Here is a 15,146-nt window from a genome sequence, read left to right as displayed (position 1 = left end):
AGCCCCGTGGCCGGCGAGGGCCTTTCTGTGAGAGTTTGCATGTTCTCCCTGTGTCCACATGGGTTTCCTCCGGGTGCTCCGGTTTCCCCCAAAGACATGCAGGTTAGGTTAACTGGTGACTCTAAATTGACCGTAGGTGTGAATGGTTGTCTGTGTCTATGTGTCAGCCCTCTGATGACCTGGCGACTTGTCCAGGGTGTACCCCGCCTTTCACCCGTAGTCAGCTGGGATAGGGTCCAGCTTGCCTGTGACCCTGTAGAACAGGATAAAGCGGCTAGAGATAATGAGATGAGACCTCTGGTGCACTTGTGGCTAACTTTGTGGAAAACTTACGGCAAACACTTGATCCCTAATTCTATTTTTTGCCACAGGTTTGCTAGAATGTTTATTGTTTGCAGTAAATTTGCTGGCTGTGAGATGAGTGCTCAGGGACTGTGTACACAGTGCAACACCGAAAAGATTTATTCAACAACTTCACTCTTACACAGTGTAGAATCACCATCACTGCACATATCAATTATTATTATTATTATTATTATTATTATTATTATTATTATAGAAAATGTTAAATAAACACAATTATATCAACAACACAAAAAGCAAACTAGTGGAAGAAAAAAACTAATTTGTTTGCTGCATTGATACAAATCGGCACATGTATGAATGAGTATAGACCCCTTCACGTTTGTAAACAAACCGACCGTTGCCAGGATGCGCGCAGCCTGGACCCAGAAACAATGGCGCTGCCCATAGACCGGCATTATGAGCTGTCAGATTATGTCAAACAATTGTCGTTACAAGATCGAGAACGCTACATAAATAAGTTAACTCTAACAAGTGGACATCGCCTACCGGATCCGTATTTAATTAAAGAGTGGACGGACGATGTTAGTAAGTTCCCTGGTATACAATGGCCAGATATATACTCGTACCTTATTGACAAGACTTCAGTGTACACCCATGAAAAAATTCGTGCCTACAAGTCTTTAGACACATATGATTATGTTATGTGCGGGCATGTACAACTTGATTAACAATGGGACATTCATATTCATTTTGTTTTAATCAAATTATGCCAGTGATGTGATGGCAATGTGGCTTTAGCTACAACAGCAAATACCAACACTAAACAGCAATTTGCAGGAGGCAATGGCATGAAAGGAATGATAGTGTAAAGAGTGCAGCTAAGAGAAATCAGAGCTGCGTAAAAAGCGAGAGGCAGAGACCAGAAATGAAACTGAACGGGGCAGGAGCTAGGTTAGAGCAGTCAACGTAAGTTGGCATTTAGAGTGAGGGCACACAATTTTACCTTTCCATCCTTGCTTTAAAATTGTGATTTTCGGCATACACAAATAATGATGGCACAAAATCTGGACTGCTTGAGTCAAGCGAGACCTCTCCTACAAACAAAATTGCATGCAAAGCTAAGTTAACATGCTAACAATATTCATTACATTGTGTAACTATGACCCAGCTAATCAGACAAACATTACCAAAGTATTTTGCTACATCAATAAACGAAGACTAGAAAGAATAAAAAAGAAAGATTTAATAAATAGCCTGATCTTACCTGTGATGAAGTGGGCACTGCAAACCCATGCATTTTTGATAGTGCTTTCATCCCAGTCTACACGTTTGATGGCTTGTAGCCATAGACGTCGCGATTTTTTTTGGAATGGGTGAGATCCTGCTGGAATTCTGTACATTTTAACCCCATCACTGCTACGATTCTGACACCCGAGAACACAACAACTAGGCATTTCTGAGTCTTTTTTGGGTCCAGGCTGCGCGCGCAATTTCCGCTTACGTATGAATGACGTTTACTGCGAAGGGGTCTATATGCATTGTGCCAAGTTATTTAAATGATTTCCCTCAAATAAATATTAATTTCCTCTGATTTTATTCAGGAAAGTTCATATAGTATAATTATGTAGCACAAAAGTGAAACTGTGATTGCACTGGTGCAAGCAGAAATCATCGTGTTCCCAAATAGAATAATATAGATATTTAGGCACTGCCTAAAAGTGGAGCTCCTGATGAGTGTATGAGCAAAATATTTACAAGGACACAAAATCAACCTGACTAGAATAATAATGTTAAAACATATAAACCATCAAATTGTGCAGTGTAGTGGATTTCGTGTCAGTAAATTGGTGCATTGTCTTGTCACATTGACACCAAAAAGGAGATACACATCACAGTTATGAATACATATTTATTCCTTTCTTTGACACCGCATACCATGCGCCAGAACCAACACCATGGCATTATTATGGTGTGACTCTGCTGGGTGCCTGGTGGACAGCAGGGAACCAGCACTTTCACTTTATAGCATTACTGCATAGTTATAATTGAATATCAGACTTGATATGTTCAACAATTTTCTGGTTACATCTTTCAGAGTTATTGGTCCGGGAAGTTTGAATCTGTGAATATATTTCTAACTTTACCGCAGTTCAACCCACGCATGAAATAGAACTTGATTAATGAGCCATATTACCCAGTTAATTCTCCACACACCTCATTCAAACCCTTGGTTCACAAATGAGCTTAAAGTTATCATTTTATAATGTGAAAAGTTTCACGTTTTAACAATATAAATTATCACGTCATAACGTAAAATGTTTCATGCAATAACATGAAAATATATTGTTATAGCATGAAAGATATATTGTGATAATAAATTTTTCACAGTATGATGTGATACTGATTTTTATTTTTTATTTTTTTCTGGTGTGGCATCAATATGCTGCCGTATTTCATACAGTGTCCTTCTTGTGTCAGGAATCTTCAGAACTTTTGCACATGCAAGGAGAAAATAGTCACAATATTTCTGCTATTTGTTTTAGTCATGAGACACTCAAGTCTTGCCCTAGAGGATCTTAAACAGTGTTTTGAAACACGCACTAACTGTCAAAAGTTGCCCGTAAAACCACTTTTGTCTTTGGTTAAACAATCTATTGTGTCATTTTACATACCCTAAAATCAAATCCTGTTTGGAATTAGGAATTGTGGGTGAAATCTGGTGTGTAAAAATCCCTGAAGGGTTTAAGCTCTCCAGTGCTTGAGTTTCACTCCCCTGATGTGATGTATGTCAGGGGTTCTCAACCTTTTCTGCTTTTCTGCCCATTAAAAAAAGATCCCCAATTATTTTGGCTCAGAATCTAATAATCTATTGTAAAGTGTATTAATGGGATGCAACAAACAAAGTTTGGCGGGGGATATAGAAACAGGTTCTGTCCATCCATCTGTCTGCCTGTCTGGCTGTTCATCCGGTGTTGTTGATGGTATCAAAGGCTCAAAGAGAGAGATTTGAGTGCAACATGTTTTGAAGAAACTGCACTTTCCTCAGCAGCAGTGAGAACTCACAAGCAACAATGCATGCACCACTTCTCTCAGGTCCCAATATTTTCAGATTGGAGCCTGAGAGGCTTCAGCTGGCATGCCTGTGCAAAAATAAGCGCTTGAAATTTTTTTTGGAATGGAATGCTTAGAGAATATTTGGAATCCTACTGCAATAAATAGAATTAGATCAGAATTAAATTCCTAGCATATACGCATCTCATTATCTCTAGACGCTTTATCCTGTTCTACAGGGTTGCAGGCAAGCTGGAGCCTATCTCAGTAAAACATTTCTGAAAAATGTCAAGTTGTGAATTTACTGTGATAAATGTGTCTTTGTTTAAAGTTGTACCACATTTAAACAGTCTTTATTTTAATTTGCTTTTACTTTCAGCTGCAGATGTTACCACGACCTTTGTTTGTGTGTGTAGTTAACTGATAATAATTTGGTAAAGAGAGTATATTTGATTAGGTTTTAGAAACTTACTGTATGACAGTTGTATGTTTTTGTAAAGCCTTTCATTGACTCTGTATTACTGTGCTGCATCTCTAAGAGCACAGTGATAGAGCGCAGAATCTGAGAGCTTTAGACCTCTGATAGTAAGTTCAGTGGAGTCTCTGGTTGTTTTTGACTCTAATCGACGATCAGTAGGAGTGCTCTGGTAGGTGTTTGACCTTGTGCCTTTATACAGTAAAAACTGTGGTGCGCTGTTCGGATATTGTTTGTACCAGTAAAGCAAAATGTTCTCACTGCTTGACTCAAATGAACATTTCAGAGTAACAGTGTCTGTTTCTTTCCTGACAATGGCATCTTCATCTGTCGGCCAAATTTTATCAGCGAAACTGCCTGTTGTAAAGAGGAACATAAAGAAATAAATCTATGAAGTATTTTTGTAAAGAAACCAAAAACAACCATTTGGAGAATGTATGCTTAAAACATGGGTATTAAGGAATACAGTTAATGATCTGATGAAAGTTAATTACCTGTAGTGACAGTGAGAATCAGTGGGATGTATCTCACTATGTACAGGAAGTTGTATAGTTGAGCCATTTCTGAACACAGCTCTGTGAGGATCCTGTATAATAGTGCTTGCTGTATGTGCTGAACTTTACACATGAGGGAACACATTTCTAGAAGGCCACACCCAGGAAGTTCTGCTGTTGGAGCATAACTTTGTACAGATCATCACTTCACAGTATCAGTCACAGTGAACTAAATCACCAATACAACACAGAACAATCCCACTGTTGCTGATCAACTCACTGCATCCAACTTCACCTCTTAAACATTATTGTAGACACTTCACATAATGTAAGATTTACAATAAACAGAGTCCAAATATTTCAGTTTAGTTTTCCACTGTGTGCATTATTGTGGTATAACAGCACGGCCTGTTGTGTGTTATTCCTCACCTCATGCTTATGGTTTTGGAATGGGATGTTCAACAAACTCATCAGACTGGTCAGGTCTCCTATATTACAGTGTCATATATAATCACATACAGACCCAGTCTACCATAGAAACAATATAAGCAGCCGTTCACCAATGAAAATAAATTTATAGAGAAAACAAATAGTGTTAGCTTAAAGTTTAGAGGCATCTATGATCTAATAATGATGCTCTCAATTTTATAAAATTAAACTTTGCCTTAGGATGTAGCACAAGCGAATATTTTTGCCTCGAGCCCCAGGAAAAAGTTGTCAATAATTATTTAGGTTTTCAGTCCAGTGATCAGAATATTTTTAAAGAAATTTGGCTGCTGGCTCATCCAAGTTTAATACTTCATTGAAATGTGCTTTGAGTTGTTTATTTGTATGTTGGTCACATTTGGCTTGTGTTTCTAAACTTATACTTTTGTAATGTCAGGGTTCAAAGCTCACACAGCTGCAGTCACGTGACCGCACCTTTCGCTATGACTTAGTGTTCCGACAAATCCCAACAAAGGAAGGAGGACATGGACAGAGACTGAAGATCTTAATTCATTTACTTAAAGACAATAAAATATTTACTAAATGAATGAATGGTGTGAGTAAGGCAATTAATCAGTAGTGTTACAGTGCAAGCATGTGATGATAGTGGAGTGAAGAGCTGTAACATGAAAGAAAAAACAAATATAAAACAAAGCCATAACAGATAACCAAACCCAAGCCAGCAGGTGATGAGCTCCAAGCCCCCGCCATTTCCCAAAGGCTCCTCCTTTTAAAGGAGATCCCAGGTGTTTCCGTAATGAGCTCCTCAGCCACAACTCCAAGCATCACAGCGGCAGCGCTGAGAGTCTCCCAGCCTCCAATCCAGTGTCACTAACCTGATCCAGTGTTCAGTGCAGCTCAGGTTTCTCTGCACTGACCGCAAATCTTTCACCTTTTACTAAACATTTCCGGGGAGAGGGATGTTAATGAGCTCAGCTTATTTTTGCAGGCTTTGCTCTGGTAGAGCTGGACATGTTTCATGGTCAAATGTTAGAAATATCGAGCCTTTTGCATGGAAACCACACACACACACACACACACACCAAGCCGATGTCTCTCTTCAAAAGGATCCAGCTGTTGGGGGCGGAGTCTAGCTGTGTTTACCTTTCTGGAGTTTAATATTTGGAAGTGGTTTATTTAAAGCTGTTCACTACAGTAAGTTATCGCTTCTCGGCCTTTTGGCTAAGATCAAGTGTAGTATCTGTTCTTATCAGTTTAATATCTGATATGTTCTCTAAATGAGGACGATGTATTAAACGGATTTTTAGAACAGGGAGCTGGAATAAGGGCTTGCTCTTTCTGCTCCATGCATCAACTTGGTATTGCAGTATCTCCAGGAATGGTGCCCTTGTTTAAAAACTAAAAAAAAGGCTGGCTTTTTTCTTTAATAGAGTAATTTGATGTTTGTGTTTTCTATATAAGATTAGCAAATGTATGTTTGATAGTAGAGAGCTAGCATTGGGGTTTGCTTTTTCTATTCTGTGTGATATTATAGTAGTTCTAGAAAGAGTTACTTTATTCAAAAAGTTAAAAAAAAAAGATTTTTTTTTTTGTTGTTTGGTCTAACTCTTCCCCATTTTCTGGTTTTCTTCATGTTTAACAAGCAACTGGACTGTTAGTCTGCAGTAATACTTTTTCATGAGACAGATCACATAACATCTACCTTCTGCTTTCTTTCTTTTTATTTACTTACTGGCTTATTTATTTCTCTGCCTGTGTGCAATGGCTAAGAAAGCTGCAAGAGATTGTACCCTAGACCAGCTTTCTGGATCTCCAATAGTGTTTTCACCAACATCACCAAAACACAAACATTCCGGATGTATGCTGTATTAGACACATGGCTTTCCATAAACAAACAGTGCTTGCAATTCATCCAGGAAAAAAAAAAAGATCGCAATTTTTGTAATAGTATTGGCTAAAGAAACTTGCAATAAGAAGACAAAAACTGCTAGAAAACATGTACAAGGCCTGGAGCCCAGTGTAAGAGCCGACTATCTGGAGGAAATTGAGCTATTTGCATGGAATTAACCCTCCCCCCCCCACACACGCCCCCAAGACAATGTCTCTTTTCAAAAGGATCCAGCTGTTGGGGGTGGAGTATAGCTGTATTTACATTTCTGGATTTTAATATTTGGAAGTGGTATATTTAAAGCCCCTGACTTTAGGGCATACCTGTCAACCCTCCCGTTTTTCCCGGGAAATCCCTTATTTTGACTTATTTCCCGCTGTCTTCCCGTTTTTTTATTTTCCCGAAATTATCCCGTATTTTCACAATATAAAAAAGTCGGTAGGTCCAGAATTCATGACGCGCCTCTGACAGGAGTTTACAGCAGGAAGTCGGGCCATGAATTCACGTCCCCGCCCTCTCAGGCATCAGTAATTACATAACTACGTCCGGAGGCGAGGCTGAACAAGTGATTAGGTCTGAGGTGAAGATGGCGATGCTAATAGCTAAGAAAAACATTAGCCTCTCTTTCTTTGATGATTTCAACAAGTGCGTGGCTGGAATGTTCCCAGACTCTTCCATCGCAAAGAAATTTTCCATGGGGAAAACGAAAGCCTCCCAAATAATCAAAGGGAAGCTACACATGTTTACATTAAATATGTCCTGGCTAGACCTCATAAATAGCCTAGTGTAAACTAATTGGTGTATTAACTGTTTTATCCACTCATTGTCTATTTTATTTTCTATCTGAAACCCATTTTAAATCACTCTTGGTTTAATATCTTATATTATATTACTCTTTATCACTCTAATCTATCTATCTATCTATCTATCTATCTAGTGTTCCGAGGCCATGACTATGGTAAAACCATAAATTGCAATGGAATTGAATTTATTGACTGGTTATATAATGACCTTTCTTATTTTAACATAAGATATGTATTTTAGCCCTTAATTTGGGAAATAACTGGTACCACTGAAAGCAAATCAAAATAAATGTATAGTTTATTCACAAATGCACTCTATAAACCATAAGCATATTGAGTTTGGGTCTTGGCTATCACCAACATGTACCAGAGTACAGGAAATCACAAATACTAGATAGAAAATTGCCCCCCATTCAACTACACACCCACTTTTGGTGAAGGGTATGACTTTCCGAAATTTTCCCTTATTTTGAGTTAAAAATCTGGGAAATATCCCTTTTTTTTCAAACCTCAAAGTTGACAGGTATGCTTTAGGGTAGTATCTGTTTTTATTAATTTACTAAAAAAAAACATCGAGTTGTTTTCGGTCCTGTGTGTGCCTGCCACCACAGGAAACCCAACAACCAGTGAAGTAGAGTAATAGTCAGGACAGTATAGTAGTGAATAACTTGTTGCTGTTGTTGCCTGACCTTTTGTACAACATAAGGAAACAGGATCATAACTACAGTATAACAGTAAATAAATAAAACAAGAGAGTCTGGCTATGATATAATAAAATTCTACAACCCAGAAACAGATTGGAGCTCCGCTTTTAGGCAGTGCCTCAATCTATATATTAACACTTAAAACTAATCCTATGCCATTCTTGAGGTCCCAAGGCATTTAAAAACAAAAAGTGAGGCCATGGTTCTGTGTATCTCCTTTAATAAGTACCTTGCTCAAGGGCACTTCAGCCCGAGACCAGCCCATGTTAACCTAACTACTATACATGTCTTTGAACTTTAGGGGAAACCAGAGCACCCAGAGGAAACCCATGCTGACACAGGGAGAACATGCAAACTCCACACAGAAAGGCCCCCGGGCTCAAACCCAGAACCTTCTTGCTGTGAGGCAACAGTGCTAACCACTACACCACCATGCCACCCAAGTTAATACATTTTTAAAGCCTCCCCATCAGGGAATCGAGCCCCGGTCTTCCATGTGACAGGCGAAGATACTGTCCACTATACTAACAAGGATGACACAGTGGCCCTCATTTATCATTCTAACGTTGAAACCAGTGCAGATCAAAGTGTAGAAATCACCGTATGACAGACAGAGAGAGAGAGAGAGAGAGTAAATGAGTGTGTCCAGTAGCTGAATGAACCTATTTTAATTATGAGTCTCCTGAACCCAAAGTCTGCTATCTTCACAAATCTCATATCTCAATATGGGAGCACAGATTCTTCCACACATCCACTGGCAGCATCATGTGCCTCTTCATCACTGGCTGAGGTGGTGGGATCAGGTAAAGGAGATCTTGCGGCTAATACCACAGAATATCATCCCTCATAGTCCATAAGAAATGGTTTTGGCCTGAACGGCTCATAGTTTTGGCAAAGGTCCAATCCTTTTCATTCACATCTTAAATTATTCCTGGATACACATAGCCATCATATTTTACAACACACTGGCATCCTCTGAGTTTTTCTGTGATTTCAGTGACCAGAGCAAAGGTTGCTTTTGCACCCATCACAGATTTCTGCACACCCATGTTTGCAGCTCTCTTGGATGTGGTGTGTACTTGCAGTCATGTGGAGCTGACCAGAAGCAGCTGAGTTCTTGTCAGTTGATGTACCCTGGGGTGCTGGTGAACATCTGTTTCAGTAGGAAAGACTGTATGTTCGTGTTGCTATACATATTATCCACGTGTCAACAGCATAGAACTGAAATTTGCCTGGTGAATCTTCATGGTTCCACAGACAGTGTCCAGCTGTTGGGGAATTAATTAATTGGCCTCACTCTCAAAGCTACACTGCTGCCTCCCCACTGTTTCTTATCTGGGATTTGCGCTCTCACAAGGGGAAAGAAAACTGTCTGAGGACAGACAGCAAATTCTCTGTGAGTTCAAACCTCCCAGTACCCAGACAGGCATGCTAAGGTTCTTCGGTCTGGTCAACTACAGCAAACAGTGGATTCCTGACTGCACCATACAGTGGTGCTTGAAAGTTTGTGAACCCTTTAGAATTTTCTCTATTTCTGCATAAATATGACCTAAAACATCATCAGATTTTCAGATTGTGTGTGTGTGTGTGTGTGTGTTCAGTGCTTCCAACGAGTTAAATGCAGAGAAGGAATTTCGTTGTGCTTGAGTGTACATGGGACAAAAAGAAAGGCTTCTTCTACCCAGAAATGTATTCATTCCACTTGAAAAGTGTTCAGCAAACCAGTTATCGGATTTGGGACATTACGACATCCTGAACGATTGAGCATTTGGGACTTCTAATACACTGGAGTGATGCTAAAGGCTGACAAAAGCACAGATGCTTCCCAATATTTCAGGGCAGGTTTCGTGCTGGAATGTTATGGGAAATTCCCGATAAAGTAAAATACCTTTATTATGATGAAGGTAAGCATAAACGTGGACTTATAAGAGTAATAAACAAGCCAAAGCCTAGAGCTCGCATATTTTATGGTGTTTAGCCGAGTTTAGCGCATCCAAAGCTAAATATCCAGATATCCACAGCTGCCATGATGTCACGTAAAAGTGACCAGGATGCTGTGACCTTCTCATTCTGTTCACTTTTGCTTTGTTTGTTAAACAACATAATCTAACAGATTTGCCAAGGCAATGGGGAAAAATTCAAGTAGGAACCCTGCGTCCTGGGACGCATTAAAATTCTGAACATGCATTCTTGTGCATAAAAATGCATGACTTCTGCGTTAGCACAGTCTGGTAGGCCTAAATTATAAGTGTTGTGGTGATGGTGCAGTATGTCATGAAGCATATTGATTGATTAATTAAGCATAGCAGGGCCACTACACTACAATGCTTTAGGGGAAACCCTTATATATATGTTCTTACCATCAAATACTTTTGTTCCATATTTTGTTGCTCTTTTTTGGGGTTTTGTTTTCGAATAGAGTTTTTATTTCATTGTTGGTTGGTTCAAGAAGACAGTCTGCCATTGTTTTCTTCTTTAAGGTTTTTGCTGGTTTGGCACCACTGACTGGGCTGGAGTGTGGAGTAGGAAATGTTATGGGGAAAAATGAATTCTTTTAGCCATTTTTGTTTCTTTTAAATACTTGATAACAAAGTGATATATCTGACTTGACGTGCTCCACCATTTTGTTTCCCTCTACAATATGAGCTGATATTCTAGCAGGGCTTTCCCCAGAAAAAAAAAAAAAAATCAGAGCAGTTTTACTGATGCAGAGTCCAGACAAACACGACAGAAGCTTAACAATAATACCAACAAAATCTGCAATTTAACTAACGTGACTAATGTGTGAAACAAGATGTGCCATTTTCAGCACTGACGTGACATGGTTGGTCTAATAAATAAACATAATCTTATTCAACAACAACAAAGTGCCCACAAACAGTGGATATATTTGTTGGTACATTTTGGGTATTGGGGATAAATTACTAATTATTTAAAGAAATAAAAACAAGAAAGGTGATTTTACATTTTTATAAAGATTATTTAAGCACAATCAGCACAGAAATTCAAATATACTCTACATCAAAGACTGGAAACTGAAACAGGGAAATTTACTTGAACAAGCTAAATAGCGCCCCCTCCTGACAAAAAAGAAAAACAATTCACTTTTCTCATCTGAAGGGGTTTTTGTACAGTGTAGCTGGGTTTCCTGTTACTGTGGGCTCCATGGCGCAGTAGTACAGTGAGGAGTCTGATACTGAAGCAGAGGAGAGCTCCAAAACTACTTTCCTTTCAGTTTTGTAAAGTTTGATGGATAGTCCTGGGTGAGGATTAGTAACAATGTCTGTAGATTTTTGAATCATCAGAAGAAACTCTGGTCCTGACTGAGGTTTTTGTCGATACCAGTGTAGATAGATAGCTGATTCATCATATGTGCAGCTCAGTGTGGTTTTGCTGCCTTCAGTTGAAGTTATGATTGTTTGGTCTGGTTTCATGCGTTCATCAACAGCCTCTGCTGAAAACACATTGTAATATACTTTAATAACCACTCAATAGTACTAATTTAAGAACAGTAAAATGGTACATATTTGTATATAGTATGCCATGTTTAATATAGACTTATTGGTATTAATTACAGCTGTTGTAACAGCTGGATAAGTAACGGTTTTCCTGAGTGTCAGTTTGGATCTCTCTTGTATAAATGGCGGATTTGTCTCTGTGTCTGTATCGTTACCTCCTACATCTACATTCAACATTTCAAATAAACCTTTTGTTATGAAAATAAAATCACCTAAAATAATACTAAATGACTTACCAACATTGATAACAACCATGAAAACAGAGAGGAAGAGTAACATGGTTGTTCTGAGTGTGTCTCTTGCAGTCGATATGAATGGGAGTGTTGTCTCTGTGAAACTGTGTAAACTGTATCTTACACATCTCGCTCCACCCACTGAGGATTAGATGGAGTCCTACAGATTGTGTTATCAGTCCCTTAACTTACAATATTGTAAACTCAAACCTCGTTTAATCTGATATTGCTTATGTGGTGCAACAAATCCATTAAAGAAAGTAATTAATTAAAATCCCGATAATGTAGTTAATGATGCTTTGTGTTGTTAATTGTGTTTATGTTGACTTTGCTGAATTTGATAATATTACACTGTTCGTTAATATAAGGTTTTCTGAGCACATCCCTTAATTTATTCATTTATCTTCAGTAAGTGCTTTATCCTGGTCAGACTGTTGTGGATCTGGAGCCTAACACTACGTGTGAGGAATTCACCCAGGAAAGGACACCACTCTGGTGTGTGTGACACCACTTTGTATGTGACACCACTTTGGCCTCTGATCAGGGCTGTGTCTCCCTGCTTGTATTGCTTGACCTTAGTGCAGCCTTTGACACCACTGATCATACCATTCTCCTTGATAGACGAGAACATGTTATTTCAAGGGAACAGCCCTCTCCTGGCGCAGGTCTTATTAAACTGATCGTTATTAGTTTGTTGATGTAAATGGTGATTTTTCTATGCACACTAAGATACATTTTGGTGTTCCACAAGGTTCTGTCTGAGGCCCACTGCTTTTTTCTTTGTTATGCTGATGACACAAAGTTGTATGTTTCTGCAAATCCAGATGAGAGACACCAGTTTAATAAAACTGAGGAATGTGTGAAGGAAATTAGATACTGGATGCTTATTACCTTCCTTCTCCTTAAGAAACCAAGCCTTTATTTGTCACACATACACTCAAGGACAGACTTAAGCACACAGTGAAATTTAACCTCTGGATTTAACCCATCTGATGCAGTTAACACACACAAGTGAGCAATGAGCACACACACACAGAGCAGTGGGCAGCCATGCTACAGCACCCAGGGAGCAGTTGGGCATTAGGTGTTTTGCTCAACTGCACTTCAACCAAACCTCATGGCCACCTCATGTTAACTGAAAGACTGCATGTCTTTGAACTGTGGGGGACACTGGAGCACCTGGAGGAAACCCATGCAAACACAGGGAGAATATGCAGATTCCACACAGAAAGGCCCTCGTCAGCCGCTGGGCTCAAACCCAGAACCTTCTTACTATGAGGGGACAGTGCTAACCACTACACTGCCCTGCCACCCTGAACTCTGACAAGACAGATGTACTTGTACTAGGACCACATGCAGCTAGAAATAGGTTTTCTGATTACATTGTAACTCCGGGGGCAGCATGATGGTGTAATGGTTAGCACTGTCACCTCACAGCAAGAAGGTCCTGAGTTCGAGCCCAGTGGCCGACGAGGGTCTTTCTGTGTGGAGTTTGCATGTTCTCCCTGTGTCTGTGTGGGTTTCCTCTGGGTGCTCCAATTTCCCACACAGTCCAAAGACATGCAGGTTAGGCTAATTGGTGACTCTAAATTAACCATAGGTGTGAGTGTGAATGGTTATTTGTCTCTATGTATTAGCCCTGAGATGACCTGGCAACTTGTCCAGGGTGTACCCTGCCTCTCGCCCATAGTCAGCTGGGATAGACTCCAGCTTGCCTGCGACCCTGTACAGGATAAGCAGCTACAGATAATGGATGGACGGATAGTAACTCTGGATGGCCTTTGTGTTTCTTAACGTGCAGCAGTAAAAGACCTCAGTGTGATCATTGACTCCAGTCTTTCATTTGAAACTCATACAGACAACATTATGGGGATTGCTTTCTTTCATCTCAGGAATATTAAAAGCCGATGTAAAAAGTGTACACACCCCATTAAAATGATAGGTTTTTCTGATGTAAAAAAAAAAAGACCACGATAAATAATTTCAAAACATTTCCCACCTTTAATGTGACCTATAACCTGTACAATTCAATTGTACAACAAACAAATCTGTTAGGGGGAAAACATAAAGAAATAAAAAATGTACAATAAGCTGGTTGCATAAGTGTGCACACCCTTAAACTAATACTTTGTTGAAGCACCTTTTGATTTAATTATGGTATTCAGTATATAGCCTAGTGGCCAGTGTTATTAATTAGCAGTTCTAAACACCGCCTAGTGGCCAGTCGGCATAGAGTGTGGATACATAAAGAAACCCATCGAGTTGTTTTCTGATGGTTTCAGTCCTGTGTTTCTGCCACCACAGGAAACCCAACAACTAGTGAAGTGTGAATGCCTAAGTCCTAATGGATGTGCAGAGGTTTTCTAACAGAGCCAGATGTGTCATTGCCAAGATCTGATTACTGGCAAGACTCTTCTTTAAATAGTTTAGATGCTTATTCATTCATCTTTCACATATTTGTATCTGAAGAATCAAACTTACATTGTCTTGCAAAAGTATTCATCTCCCTTCGTATTTGTCCTGTTTTGTCGCATTACAAGCTGGAATTAAAATGGATTTTTGGGGGTTAGCACAATTTGATTTACACAACATGCCTCCCACTTTAAAGGTGAAAACTGTTGTTTTATTGTGACACAAACAATAATTAAGATGAAAAAAACCCAAACGTCTGGAGTAGAGGCACATGATCTGCTTTGGTTTCTACGTTAGATTGATAAATGACATGATAATATTTAGGATTGTAATATTTAAATGACAATGGTTTTCACCCACCACATTTATCAATGCCCAATCATTCTTACACTATGGTTGGCAAGATACAAACGTTTCATGAATCACATGTGAACCCTGTCATACGGTGATTTCTACACGTTGAGCTGCGCTGATTTCTACATTAGATTGATAAATGAAACAACTGATGTCATCCTTGTTAGTAGAGTGGACAGTATCTCTGCCTGTCACATGGAAGACTGGGGTTCGATTCCCTGACGGGGAGACTTTAAAAATGTATTAATGTGGGTGGTTCTAGTTGTTAACCCCACAGTTCAAAGTCATGCAGTTAGGGTAATATGTGCTGGTCTTGGGTAAACTAGACCCTAGCAGCCAAAAATATTTTTGCCTACGAGTGGGTCTAGCCTCGGACCATATCAACAACACACCCCGGGCATCAAATCTTGCCTGCCAATCACAACGCAAGGTTTTTGTTTGGATTCTTTGGGCGGGCTTTT

The 15,146-nt window shown here is 39.4% G+C and overlaps 2 non-coding genes and 1 gene segment (V, D, J or C); 2 read left to right on the top strand and 1 right to left on the bottom strand.

Annotated features, from left to right (window-relative positions):
* Nucleotides 1-3,875: 3,875 nt before the first annotated feature.
* LOC132884153 (T cell receptor alpha variable 14/delta variable 4-like) lies at nucleotides 3,876-4,393 on the bottom strand. The segment is given in 2 exon segments: nucleotides 3,876-4,189; nucleotides 4,327-4,393. Coding segments are annotated over 2 exon segments (381 nt in total).
* A 1,273-nt stretch (nucleotides 4,394-5,666) lies between these two features.
* LOC132896443 (U5 spliceosomal RNA) lies at nucleotides 5,667-5,780 on the top strand. Its single transcript, XR_009656045.1, has one exon. It is a non-coding gene; the product is annotated as a U5 spliceosomal RNA (small nuclear RNA).
* A 194-nt stretch (nucleotides 5,781-5,974) lies between these two features.
* On the top strand, nucleotides 5,975-6,165 carry LOC132897029 (U2 spliceosomal RNA). The gene has a single exon (XR_009656222.1). It is a non-coding gene; the product is annotated as a U2 spliceosomal RNA (small nuclear RNA).
* The last annotated feature ends 8,981 nt before the right edge of the window (nucleotides 6,166-15,146 follow it).

The sequence above is a fragment of the Neoarius graeffei genome, chromosome 1 (assembly GCF_027579695.1).
Source record: "Neoarius graeffei isolate fNeoGra1 chromosome 1, fNeoGra1.pri, whole genome shotgun sequence".
Classification (NCBI taxonomy): Eukaryota; Metazoa; Chordata; class Actinopteri; order Siluriformes; family Ariidae; genus Neoarius; species Neoarius graeffei.
Note: the sequence above shows the minus strand (reverse complement) of the source record. Positions and strands in the feature narration are given on the sequence as shown.